The sequence below is a fragment of the Syngnathoides biaculeatus genome, chromosome 23, assembly GCF_019802595.1.
Source record: "Syngnathoides biaculeatus isolate LvHL_M chromosome 23, ASM1980259v1, whole genome shotgun sequence".
Taxonomy (NCBI): domain Eukaryota; kingdom Metazoa; phylum Chordata; class Actinopteri; order Syngnathiformes; family Syngnathidae; genus Syngnathoides; species Syngnathoides biaculeatus.
The window spans coordinates 4,187,078-4,201,106 of record NC_084662.1 but is presented as its reverse complement, the minus strand read 5'-3'; the positions used below and the strand labels follow the sequence as shown (position 1 = coordinate 4,201,106).

The 14,029-nt window shown below is 40.1% G+C and overlaps 1 protein-coding gene and 1 long non-coding RNA gene across 3 annotated transcripts in view; one reads left to right on the top strand and one right to left on the bottom strand.

The window, feature by feature from the left end:
* The window catches only part of cdk19 (cyclin dependent kinase 19), a 105,988-nt gene that overhangs the window by 22,920 nt on the left and 69,039 nt on the right, over window positions 1–14,029 (bottom strand). The window contains exons 6-7 of the mRNA XM_061812543.1: window positions 6,227–6,358; window positions 5,528–5,671 (exon numbers count right to left, since the gene is read on the bottom strand). Of these exons, the coding sequence (XP_061668527.1) occupies window positions 5,528–5,671; window positions 6,227–6,358 (276 nt within the window). The remainder of the gene's footprint in view (window positions 1–5,527; window positions 5,672–6,226; window positions 6,359–14,029) is intronic.
* The window catches only part of LOC133496686 (uncharacterized), a 35,952-nt gene continuing 29,894 nt past the window's right edge, over window positions 7,972–14,029 (top strand). For both annotated transcript variants that reach the window (XR_009793837.1, XR_009793836.1), the window contains exons 1-2: window positions 7,972–8,212; window positions 8,335–8,422. This is a non-coding gene — a long non-coding RNA (uncharacterized LOC133496686). The remainder of the gene's footprint in view (window positions 8,213–8,334; window positions 8,423–14,029) is intronic.

Sequence of the window (14,029 nt, the reverse complement as noted above, 5' to 3'; positions counted from 1 at the left end):
ATGCAACATTAATTTGACACTCTAAATTGCCCCCAGATGTGATTGTAATTGGGGCTGTTCGCCTCTATGTGCCCTGTGATTGACTGGCAACCAGTTCAGGGTGTAACCTGCCTCCTGCCCATGAACAGCTGGGATAGGCTCCACCACTCCTGTGACCGTTGTGAAGATAAGCGGCTAAGAAAATGGATGGATGGAGTCTACAATACAGTGAAATCCCAAAATTGCAGAGAAATGTACGATTTTACAATTGACACACTATTTTTGTTATTTTCCATTGTAAAAAGTGTATTTGGTTGTTGTTATTTTTTTTTATTTACAGAACTAGCTTTACTAGTGTGATAAATGGCCAATACCAGTCGCTCACATTTGAAAAATGTACAGCTGTGGTCAGTCATGCCTGCAGATATAAAGTTACGGGTGTGTGTTCTGCTTGGAATCATGAGTGTACCCCTTTGAAAGCAGAGGGGTCGGTGTCAGGAAAACTTGGTAGTAGAAGTATAGGCTGAGCAGCAGCTCGCTCCGTGTTTAAAAAAAAAAAAAGATGTCAGGCTGTGGTTCACTTAGAGGGCTCAGCTTAGAGGGAACATTGCTCAAGACTACACAAAATAAGAAGTCTTTCTATGTCTTATGTATTTCTACTTGTAACAAATTTCACACGTGAGATTTTTCATGCTCGACTGTGCAGATTTGCGAGTGCGATGGCGTGTGAAGGCGCATACGCGCCCGTCAAATCACATTGACTGGAATACATTGTGGGTCCTACGTTATAAATCATGTGTTGTCATAATTACGTCACAGAGCTAAAGGAGCATCTCACTGAATCACTTACAATACTTATCTTAATATTAACAATGAAATAATGGAAAAAAAATCCAATGCATTGTAGTCCAGACTGCAAGTTAATTTGATGCACTGCACGGCTGATGTCACCTAAGTAACTATTAAACCCTTTCTCATTTTCACGTTTATGTACATGGACGTACAGACGCACAGTTGCCTTCACGGACCACAATTGGCATTACTGATGGGCACAGCAGTTCTTTTGAGTGTACTGTATCAAGTTCCTTAAAAAGATTCTTTCACTGAATCATTCGGTTCTTTTTCTTTCAAATAATTTAAAGGGGCAGCATAATGGCGCAGCTGTAGACCGTTGCCCTCACAGTTCTGAGGACCAGGGTTCAAATCCTGGCTCCACCTGTGTGGAGTTTGCGTGTTCGTCCCGTGCCTGTGTGGATTTTTTTCCGGGCACTCCGGTTTCCTCCCACATTCCCAAATCATGCATTCATTGGAGACTCTAAACTGCACCTAGGTATGATTGTGAGTGTGACTGTTATCTGTCTCCATGTGCCCTGCAATGGACCTTTCCGACTGGCGATCTTAAGCTCTGCCCCCCTTAGCTACATTTGCCATGTCCCACAAGCTTCCAAAATGGTGACTGAACAGAACAGGTTTGAAGTCGATTCTCTAACGCGTATTCCAAATAATATTGCGGTATGTTTTTTGCCAAATGCGTCCGACTTGTTCAAGAGAGTTCTACAGAGAGTTCTCAACTATTTCACGCAAGGATATGTACACAGAATTAAGATTTTGGACAGAGCAGGACGCAATGTCATAGTTACAGCGAAACGTTGGCGATCGATGCAAAAAAGTTTGATGCCTCACAAACATCATATTGAAATCCAACAGGATAAAATAGTGGAATCGTACTGCACATGTAAAGCAAGGTGAATACTTTTTATTTGGAAAGAGCATAAGTAATATCATTGTAGTCTTTATAAGTAAGTTTAATTTTCTACATTTAAACAATGGTGATTAACTCAGTCAGTACCATAGTCACCAGATTTAAAAAACTTTGACTTGGCTCGTAATCGAACCCAGGCCTCTGTCTTAAAAGTCTGATGTGATACAAATAGGCAAATTGACATTTTTCTTGCATGACATCACGGATTTACTTATCACTAACCCAACTCTTTGGCATAAAATATTACACACTTCATTCAGCAGGTCAGTGATACACTAACAAAGTGAAAGTTGTTCTCCTGCAATGTATTAAGTAAAAAATAATTAAATGAGACATTTAAAACCTGTCAATCACTCGTACAATAATAGCCAATCAGATAGCCGCATTGTCTGAACCCCTGGCTTGACACGGCCCTCTCGGGATATTGTCCCACAAGCAATGCTGGTTGTCAGTTGCGCGCGCTTGGAAAAGGTAATGTTACAAAGAAAACGGTCCTCAGATGCGCTTGGGGAACGTGCAATTCTGATGAAAGATATCCTGCTAGGTTACAAGGGGCCTGGTTGATTCATTTTCCAAAGCCTAAAACATAGTTGACGAAGTGTCTACGATCGATTAAGGCTTGCGGAAGACCGCACGTACAACTAAATGTGGACAATATCAACAAACACAAGGCTGTATGTTCGAAGGTAAGTGAAGGAGAACTATCTTCACTGAGTTTGATTGAACTATTATCAGTGTGTTATACCAGTGATTTCCAACCTTTATAGAGCCAAGGCACATATGGTATTTTAGAATTGAAAAATCCCACGGCCCACCAACAAAAGTAAATGTCACCAAAAATTGATCGATTAATTACTGTATGTACTTTCTGCAATCTAATAGAAGAGGATTTTTTTGTTCTGTCTGTCATTGTGCCTCGGTGGCATAAATAGATGAATAAAGATACATTATTTCTTGGAATAAATGTTTTTTTAGCAATTACATAAAATTGGATAACTTCCCACAGCACACTAATGTACACACTGTTTGGGAATCACCGTTTTATACATTACAGGAGAACAACTTTCACATTGTTAGTGTATCACGAACCTGCTGAATGTAGTTTGTAATGTGATGTCGAAGAGTCGGGTTAGCGATTCGTAAATGCGCGATGTCATGCAAGAGAAATATCTATTTGCCTATTTGTATCACATTGGACTTTTAAGACAGAGCACTGGGTTCGATTACGAGCCAAGTCAAATGAATACACCCACTCACTTTTAAAGAATAAAATGATATTACTTGTGATATTTCCAAGTAAAAAGTAGTCACCCTGCTTTACATGTGCAGTATGATTCTACAATTTTATCCTGTTGGATTTCAATATGAAGCTTGTGAGGTGTCAAACTTTTTGGCATCGATCAGCAACATTTCGGTGTAACTCTGACATTGCGTCCTGCTCCGTCCAAAATCTTAATTCCATATACATATGTGAGAGGAGTGTTAATTAGTGATGCTTCCCATAACCGTTGAATACCCGAATGTATTGTGCAACCATGGTTCTAGTTGTTTTTCACTCAGTTTTTCTGGTCAAGACGTCGTGACCATTTCACTATCTTGTTCACATGCATACCAAAGACGAACATTGTTGCGGGCTGTCTTGACAGTTATGGCTGCGTAAGATGTTTTTCAGAGCCTGAAGGACACACTTAGGTGTCAATAGTAAATCAGGGCACAATCGTTCCGGCGCCAGGTGGGACGGGTAGGCCACCCGCCCTTTCTCTCGCATGCAACTGAAAAGTATAATAGAGAGATGCAGAGTACAAACAGGTAGAGTCTGCTGCGGGTTTCTTTCGGACACCCAGCTGGTTGACAAGCGGACCTCTACCTGGGTGTTAGGCTCTCCACCTTCTCGGCATAGGTAAGGGGCTCATATGATTGATTTCATGCAATGTCAACTGTGTTTTGAGAACTTGCATTTGGTCGAAATAAATATGCCAGTTATTGAGGCTAAATAGCATTTGGGAATGTTGGTCTTTTGTTGAGTGTCGTCTTTGTCTCCTGAGCACCGACCAGCACCGATCCTTTCAATAAAACAATATCCTTGCGTGAAATAGTTGAGACCTCTCTGTAGAACTCTCTTGGACAAGTCTGATGCATTTGCAAAAAACATACTGCAATATTATCTGGAATACACGATAGAGAATCGACTTCAAACACGTTGTGTTCAATCACCATTTTTGAAGCTTGTGGGACATGGTTTAGGGTGTGGAGCTTAAGCCATTTGAAAGGTCCATTGCACGTTCCCCAAGTGCATCTGAGGACCATTTTCTTCCCGGGTGGGTGTGGTACCAATTAACCGCAAAAAACGAGGGATTACTGTCGTGATCATTAATAATATTTACACAGAAAAGCAAGAACTTTCAACGTCATTGTAGTCTGGACTCTAAACTGGTTTAACGGGCTGCACGGTTTATGTCAGGTCAATAAATGCTTCTCCTCACCTTCAATCACCTACAACTTTGCTCTTTAAACAGTTGCGTAATCTTGTCACCTTTTCTTGGTCAAAATTATGGTGGGAGCAATGGTGTTTTTATGCCCCCAACATCAAACAGCCACATCTATCTATCTATCCACCTATATGTCTGTCAGTAAGAGTCTTTACATACGTTTACTGGGAATAGGGTACGGTTCTGTGTTGTCATCTCAATTCTGCACCAAGTTGCTGATCTAACAAAAAAACTGTATCTAAGTTATTGGTTCGTGTTGCTTTAACCAACGTGTGGTGTACATTACCAAGTCATGGGTACACTGATGCAAATAATTTTTTGGGGATTGAATAGGTATAATCCCTGTCGCTCGGCAGCTCATGTTCTGAGAACACGATAAAAAACACAAAAGACAACAAATATAACAACAGATGGAGTTAAAAAAAATAATCAATCGAACAACACTGTTCCCATCAAAAGTAAATCTAAGTGTTACTACAATGCTTTTTTTTTCATATGTAAGCATCTATTTGTAACTTGGCCAGCTAGTCAAATTATAAAAGTCAATGTGGCCCCTAAACCAGAAGTTATTAAGTTAAGTTGTTTGCCCACCCCTCGTCTATGGTGTTTGTCATTGTCTATTAGCATTACACAACCAAGTTTTTAAGACAAAGTGATAAGTGAGTGAGTGGTTACATGTACAACCTTGATTTCTTTCCAATTGAAAAATCTGTTTGTAATGGCAACAGACAGCTTGAAGCAAGCAGTTGGCCTTTTTTTGGGGGGAGGGGAAGAAGAAGACAAAGAAGTTCACTATATTTGTTTAAAGTATTCGTATTAGTTTGATGGGCTCTTCTTTTTTTTTTGGTAATCCGCCATCCTTCCATTTTTGGAGCCGCTTATCCTCACGAACGTCGCGGGCGTGCTGGAGCCAGTCCTAGCTGTCAAAGGACAGGAGACAGGGTACACCCTGAACTGGTTGCCACCCAATCGCAGCCCACATGGAGAATGACAACAGTCACACTCACACCCATGGGAAATTTAGAGTCTCCAATTAATTCATGTTTTTGGGATGTGGGATGAAACCGGAGTGCCTGGAGAGATCCCGTGCGGGCATAGGGGAAACATGTAAATTCCACACAGACGGGCCAGGATTTCAACCCGGGTCCTCAGGACTGTGAGCCCAATGCTCTAGAGCTGCCCACCTTGGCGCCTATTTTGGTAATCAACCCTTCAAATTAGGAAAAGAGTTGATGTGAAACATTCAGAACAATGCAATTGTGTGTGTGTGTACATGTTTGATTTCTTGCGTGCAGACCTGCAGGGTAACCCATGACGCTGAATATCCTGTCCAGCTGGTCATGATGAAAGGGGTTACTGGTCTTGATGTCTTCCTGGCGACAATGAAAAATGGGCTCTGACGTCAGCAGCTCTGCAAAGATGCAGCCAATGGCCCAGATATCTGTTTACACAGAAACACAGACGGACACCAGTTAGTTCACTAAATTTAGTGATGATACATTTTTCACAGGGAACCACACAGAATTTAGCATGTAGAATCCTGTTTATCTATCCCAACATCTGAAGCAGTAACTACTCAAACATGTCATTTACTGTGAATTCCTGCAGAAATGTGCACGCAAAGAGGCCCCAACATACTGTATGTGTTCCTTCATGTTCAAGATGATTACAACATCGTTTAGGGAGACATTCCTTTGTGTAAAATGTACCACAGCTTCAATGTGCAGAGAATGAAATGCTTTTAATGAGCACAGACTTATATGAAACATTCCTTACGAGTCAAAAGCCAGGCATCGTACAGTGTCTCGGGGCACACACAAGGATCTATAAATGTCTAGGGGCACGCTCAAGGACACACACACATACACACACAAACCACACAGACTCACACACACACACACACACACACACACACACACACCACACACACACACACACACACACACACACATACACACAGACACAGCTTGGGTTTTTCTTGAGTGTCCAGACTCACCAATAGCTTTGGTGTAGTGCCGGGCCCCCAACAGTAACTCAGGAGCCCTGTACCAGAAGGTCACCACCACAGGGTCAAGGTCAGCTAGTGGCTTTAGGGGAGAGTTAAAGAGTCTTGCGAAACCCATGTCAGCTACATAAGGCAGAGCAAGATAGAGAGAGACAGAAGTGAGCAAATACAGTAAATATTTTCAGATTATCAAGGAGTGATAATTATGGATGTGATACAGGCTGGCTCCATCCCCAAGGCTGTGGTCAGGGTCACAGGTTGTCTTTCAGTACATGGCGCCTCACAGATAAATACTAATATAGATACGTATAAAAACCCAATTCCAATGAGGTTGGGACATTGTGTTAAACAAACACACAGAATGCAATGATTTGCATATATAACTGAATATTAAAATTCAAACTGATACACTTTATAGTTTTAAGCAAATGATCATTGACTTTGAATTTTATGGCTTCAACATGTTCCAAAAAAAGCTAGGTAAGGGTCATGTTTACAGTTGTGTTGCATCATCTTTTCTTTTAACAACCTTCAATAAATGTTTTGAAACTGAGGACATCAATTCTTGAATCTTTGTAGGTGGGATTCTTTCCCATTCTTGTGTGATGCACAGCGTCAGCGTTTCAACATTCTGGGGTTGCTGTTGTCATATTTTACGCTTCATAATGCGGCACACATTTTTAGTTTTAGGTTCCTAAAAGTATGCGGAACTTTCATGATTTGAAGAATTCTTGTGTGGAGCAATGGGCCAAAATCACACCAGAGCAATGCGACTAGTTTCTCTATACAGGAGATGTCTTAAACCTGACATTGAAATTCAGGCTTTTCTTCAAAGTATTCAATAAATACCATTTGCAGTGTTCAATACCCCCCCCCCCATGTCCTTTCACATTATTACACACGACTTAGTTTCTCAGATCATTTTTTTCTACTTTCTTTGTATTTATGGGTTACTTGAGATGTTCCCACTATTAGGTGAAATTTTCATGTCAATAGCTCCTTTTGAAATATACTGTACGTAGTGAGAAAAATGATGTTAAATATTTATTTAATCTGGTGTATATACTGTGTGTGTGCGTGTGTATAATGTGGATATATAATATAATATTGTACTGTGACAAACGAGGGATTACTGTACATGCAACAAGATTCCCCCAGTAAAATTTAACGTATGTAACAGCTCCTAAACTTTGTGGACAGGTTAAATGGCGCTAAAGAGGTCAAATCACAAATGACAGGGTCATGTAATAATTTTTTAGGTCATACAGACGGTGACCTAAATTTGACAGAACTATTTTCAAGTTTCACTTGGCCATATACCACAATGAAAATTGTTCTGCTATGAATCTGATTTCAATTGGAAAGGTGTTCCTAGGAAGCTGGACTGAGAGTTTTTCCAGGATCAGTCAGGAAGGATGGGATGGAGCAATGACTAAGAGTAAAAAAAGATGAGTATTGACAAGATCAAGATGGAGATTATTGGAAAAGGCTTTGCCAACAAAATGCAGATATGTCATGATTTCCTTTGGTGGAAATTCAATGTCAACAGCTCAGTTATTACAAGAAACAAAGAAACCCAATTTGTTGTCAAATCAGTTGAGGAGGACTAGCTGCATTTTCAGCGCTAAAAATAATAATAATAATAACACAGCCCACCCCCTTTCTTTTGCTTGTCTGGATTGGGACCTTGACAGTTTGTCAGACATCCCCAAAAAGGGAATTCAACCCACAGTACAGTGAAGGCAGTCTACTGCTGTGGGAAGCGTACTTGTCACACACCAAAGATCATGGCTCAGTGTGACAGCATCAGAATATGTGAAGAGGTAATCTGGCTTTATGTTGCACAGGAGATGCCCTTAAAATAGGCCTAACAACAGCACAACGGACGTCAATCTTTACCCATGATGTGTTGTGATTCCCTTCCACTCTCGACTGTCACCGACTCACGCTAGCTGTCACATGCTGTCACAAGCTAACGTAAGTTGAACTTTTTCATTTGTTTTTTGCAAGTTTATTCATCTTTCTTCACCATGGGCCCCAAGAAACTTTATTTGAATTAAGTTGTGTGCGTGTGTACGTTCGTATGTGTTTTCTCTCAGCTGTCAAACGTTTGCCTCCTCCTCGGTCCCCATGAAGCCTTTTGTTGGTCACTTACCCTTCTCTTTGCATAGTCGCCCAACACCAAAGGTAAATAAACATAATTTGTATTATTCTTTACATTATGTACTTTGAATACTTATTTTTGCAGAGGGGCTTAGAACGGATTAGGCTAAAAGCGCTTCTACTTATGAAAAAAATCACACTCTGAAACTACTTCTGGAACGCATTAATTTCATTAGGGATACCACTATATTTCCAAAACTTATATTCGCATAGTCACCCAACGCCAAAGGTAAATATATTTTTTTAATTGTTCTTAACATTATGTACTTTGAATGCTTATTTTTTTTTTTTTTTTGCTTGGAATGGATTATGCAGTAGAGCGTGTGCACAAACGTCATCAAATCACGTCACTGGCTGGAAGTGCCGGTCAAACAAACCATTCGTCAATGGTAAGTCGGTTGGAGACGACGCTAAAATATGTTTTCTAGCACGACGCCCAGAGTTTTGTCCGATACCGTAAACATTTAGTTTAGAAGGTGATAATGAACAAAAGTACGTGGATAAATTTGCTAAACTCGCCATCGAGGACCCATATATAATGCCGAAGTCTAGGTTTTCGCCGATAAGAAATTGGAGTATTAACCAGCTTCTGCTTGTCAACTGGATCTATACATTTATCTGGTGAGTAAGTCGGCGAGATTTACACGGAAGAGTTTGAAAGCGTAGAAAAGTCTGAACGCATACAAATGCTTCGTTGCTGGATCTGTTCTCAATGAAGAATAAATCCCACATAGTGATTGAGCCACTCAGATTTTTTCTATACAAATACCAATATTTAAATAAAGGACCCCAGGTTTTACAAACTCGCATTCATTAACTACGATTGGAAAAAACTGCGAGTCCGTACACGAAGCCTGTTGCGGCCACACGTTAAACTTCAACTCCGTGACAGATGTTTTTGTTTTTTTTAAATATGCATTGTTCTCAAATGTGTCCAATGCGTATTTAATAAAAGAAAATAAACCCCTGGGATAGGCTTCAGCCCCATATATGGAAGTGCGTTGCAGCCGCACGTTGAACTTTGGTAAACCACTGTGTGACCGACGGTTTATTTTCTTTTTTTAAATACACATTGGACTCATTTGAGAAAAAAAAAAAAAGTCTGTCAGGGAGAGGTTTACCGAAGATTAAAGTGTGGCTGCAACACGTTTCGTGTACGTTGGAGACAACTTCCTCGTTTTTTTTTTTAAGCACATTGTTCTCAAATGAGCCAACTTTGCATTATAAATACTTCTTGGGAATTTGAGATTGAGAAGAATAATTCCTACCTGAAGTGTAGTGATCGCTGCACAGTCGTGTGCATTTGGTTGGGCACCATCCATCACATTTAATTGCCGAAATCCACCGATCTTTTCTTGTCTTTTCAGCTGGTATTCCATAGAATGATCTCTTTGAATATCTGTCTCGTCTGTTGTAACAACTAACAGCACAACATGTCCGGCATTGTGTATATTCTGCTCCGGTTCAATGTCCCTCACACTGTCAACCAGCCCTTTTTGACCGGTAATATGGCCCCGTGAAAATGGTGATGTCACGTGCACGAGCTCTATATACATGTAATACATACATACATTCTTACAATAGTACTTAATTGTGCTATGCTATCAAAACATTAGCAATGAAAAACTTTCTATTATAAACGATGGCAACATAAGAAAACCTAAGAACGAAGAAAAATTGAACACAATTTCAGAAGGATTTTACACTTTTGGTAAAAAGAATCAATCATCATCAGAACATCAGAAATGAACATAGAATGTTCCCTCACTGTAACGCGGTTCATACATATCAATTGACATTAAGGATATGGCTATTTCTGACCATCTTTGTGTATTATTTGAATTACAGATTGTTCCAAAAGTTCAGACAACCTCTATTAGGAAAAGGTACATAAATGAGTGTAGTGCCACTAAGTTTATGGAGACTGTGGCTGTGCCTCAGACTGTGAATGCTGAGACAGTTGATGAACTTTTGGACAATTTCACCTCAAAAATCACAAATGCTATGAATTCTGTCACTCCTGTTAAAACTAAGACCATTCTGAGGCGACCTAGACCACCACTAAACTACAAATTGACTATGACCTCTACCGCCAGTGTCTTTGTAATTTTAACTAAGAGTTAGTTAGAGCTAGACAGCAACACTTTTCTGAAATCATCAGTCAGAACCTCAATAATACTCGTGCTCTATTTGCTGTGGTGGACAAGCTTACAACTCCCACGAATCAGATAGATCCAGAACTCGTAACAGCCGGCAAATGCAATGAGTTTGCGTGTTATTTTAGTGAAAAAATACAGTCCAACAGGTCAAATGTCAGCACAAATCAGCAAAAAGATAGAATGATATCACATTTGAAGCTACCCAGAGAAAACTCTATTAACTTGTCAGAATTTGATATAGCTGACCAAAAACTGTAGAGAAAACTGTTCAGCAGTTGAACCATCAACGAGCCGTCTCAACTCAATACCATCTGACTTTTTCAAAACTATTGTGAAGTCAGTGCTACCTGATTTGCAGCAAATATTCAATTGCTCACTTCGGTCTGGCGAGTTTCCCAAACCTCTTAAAGTAGCTGCTGTTAAGCATCTTCTTGAAAAGCAGAGCACTGGACCAGCCCGCCGTGCGGCATTACAAACAAAGTAGATTACCTGGTCGCGAATTGGTGAAGAAGGCTGCTTGCTCACGGTGAAAACTTATGTGAATTCCAGAGCACATTGACCATCGATACTTCAAACTTTCGTGATGGTAATAATATACATGGTTCAATTCAAGAAAAGCAGCACCGGGCCTTGTCTTTCCCCGATGTGCTGCTCCCTGCAGCCCGTGAGTCTGACTCCTTAGCCAGCAACGGTTCGACTGCAGACTGAAGTATTTTACAACGCGGGGGATGTAAACTAAACCACTTACAGTTTTCACACGTGCCAGAATGAGTGCTTGCACTTTATCAGGAATGGCTTTTGAGTTTTGATGTGGGCAATTCTGATTCGCCAGCATGGAGAATGTGGGCATTCACTTAGCCACAAAACCTCTTTCAACTGGCCATTGGCGAGGTGTCGACTGGGCACCGCAAACAATGCTGTTTATGAAACACTGTGGCACATGTTGTTCAGCCTCTAGCTGACTACAGACGTTTGACATTAGCCTTGTTAACAATTCAAGTACTCCTCTCTGGTGTGTCAAATTTACAAAAGATTTTATTTTCAATTTTTGAGGCATTTCAGCTTTCTGGTTATGAATGTGGTAGAATCAGGTGGCTTGCTTCAGGACAAAATAAAGCCTGACATTGATTACAGTAAATCAGCCACTTCCTGTTTGTGCCATTTTAGTGAACACCTTCTTCATATTGCTTTGGGGCTTGCTTTCTAGCAGGCACAGAAGACAGACTCAAGCGCAAGAGAGGGAGAGATTATTTTAGAACCAAAAGGAAAAACTGTGACAAGCTACATGAAACTTCACTATCAAAACACTATAATACAAGTAACGCACTGTTAGGAGCCGTTCCAACTTTTATCATTAGGTTTTATTCATTGAGGTCTAGAGGCAACCTTTCCTCCATCCATTATCTGAGCTGCTTATCATTACAATCTCAATCACACCTATCTTCGGGAAAGTGGCGGGGTACACCCTGAATTGGTTGCCAGCCAATCGCAGGGCACATGGACACAGACAACTGTTGCCCTAATCACAAGTAAATAAATAAGGTCTCCAATTGATGCAGGTTTTTGGAATGTGGGAGGAAACCGAAGTGCCCAGAGCAAACACATGCAGGTGCGGGGAGAACGTGGAAAGCAAATAAGAACATTTACTCAACATAATTCTACCTCCTTAGCTATATTCTATTTTTTACCATCAACATCCTAAACATGAAAAGTTTAGAAGTGTGAAAGTAGCGTCAGTTACAGGGGACAGCGCAAGGAAGGGGTTTGGCTGTTTTCATGCGATTTTCCTGTTTGGTACAGTCAGTCCACTGTAATGAAAAAGGACCACTGGGTGGCCCCTATTAATTGTGGGCCAGTCTCTCAGAAAAAAAAACAAAACAAAACAAAACAATAATTCCATCATGAAAATTAGGTAAATGTCCAGATTATCAATCCAGTCCTAATTATGTCCTAATTGTACAAACATTGTTATCCTTGGTGGGGGGAAGAGAGAAATTTGTACATCCCAAATAGGAACTACTAATGTGAATTAGAAGTGGGGGCTCAAAGTGTCAGCACACTTTAAAAATGTATAAATGGATGCTCACTGTTGACCCATTCTTGTGAATGTTGATCAAACTATACCACGTGTAAATAAGGCCTTTTGATACGACTGCACTTTTTTTCCTGATTTTGTCTCCCATTTTGATTTCCGAATTGTAACAACAAACACCATATCTACAAAAGTACATCTTATCCGAACAATACCATTTACTGTTTTATATCAAAACATTACATTCATATTGAATACAATTGAGGTTTAGATGTTGGTGTGTCCCTCCACAGCTGTACTAGTTTCTCACAACGGTCCCCTGGGAAAATGAATTGGCCACCTCTGCACTAACACCTGCTTTTCAGCAGCTTCCAAGTTGGTTTTAAGGTCAACTTGGGCAGAAACAAAGGGAGGGTTGTGCTTTTGTTCAGGCCAAAGCCAAGGCCCTTTTTACATTCTGTTTGATTTGCATTTCTCAAGCCCCACTGCGTTGTGCCTTATGTCGAATGTAGATATGTCACATTTATTTCACAGTCAACAACTATTCATCCATCAAATTACTCGACAAGTATTTTGCTCATTGATTAATGAAATTGAGACATAGATTTATACTAAATTGTCCAAATCCTCTGATTTCAGCCTCTCAACACTGACTTCTATAGGCCTTCACGAAAGCAGACAGATTGTATTTTGTGTTTTATTTAAAAAAGACAATTCCAAACATAGGAGTCACTGATGGCATAGTGGTACACACGCCTGCCTTTGGTGCGGGCAATGTGGGATCGATTCACGCTCGGTGATGGTGTCAATATCTGCCCTGCGAATGACTGGCGAGTGTAGGCCGCCTTTTGCCTGAAGCTAGCTTGGATAGGCTCCAGTTATCCCGCAACCCTTTTGAGGATAAGCGGGTTGGATAATGGCATGACTTGACATTTGCAAACATCTAGTGTTATTAAGGGAAAAAATGACCATCAGTATCTGGATCATGATAAATTCATGGAAAAAATAAGAGCACATTTTCTAGGTTTTGTCAAGAACATTACTTTGGGAACATTATTAGAGAATATTTTGTATGATAAAAATTATTTTGCAAAGTCTTCAATTGAACAACATAATCATTAGTTTGTCATCGTAAAATAAATTATGGCTTCAATAGTTGTTTAATATTTTATTGCCTCAACCTTGTAACGGTGGATACAGTTGCAGCTGGAGTCCAAGTATATATATATATCGATGGCCCATAATAAAAAATAAATACAATTTTCAACTTTACAAAATCTCTTTTTGCCCTCGCTTCAATTTTTTTTTTTAAGTCAAAGGGGGTGGTGGGGGTGCATCCTCCACCCCCACTTGATTTGTTTTTGGGGGCATAAAACTTCAATCAGCACGTGTACTGTTGTAACAATATAGCTATATTCACCACAGATAATATAATTAATA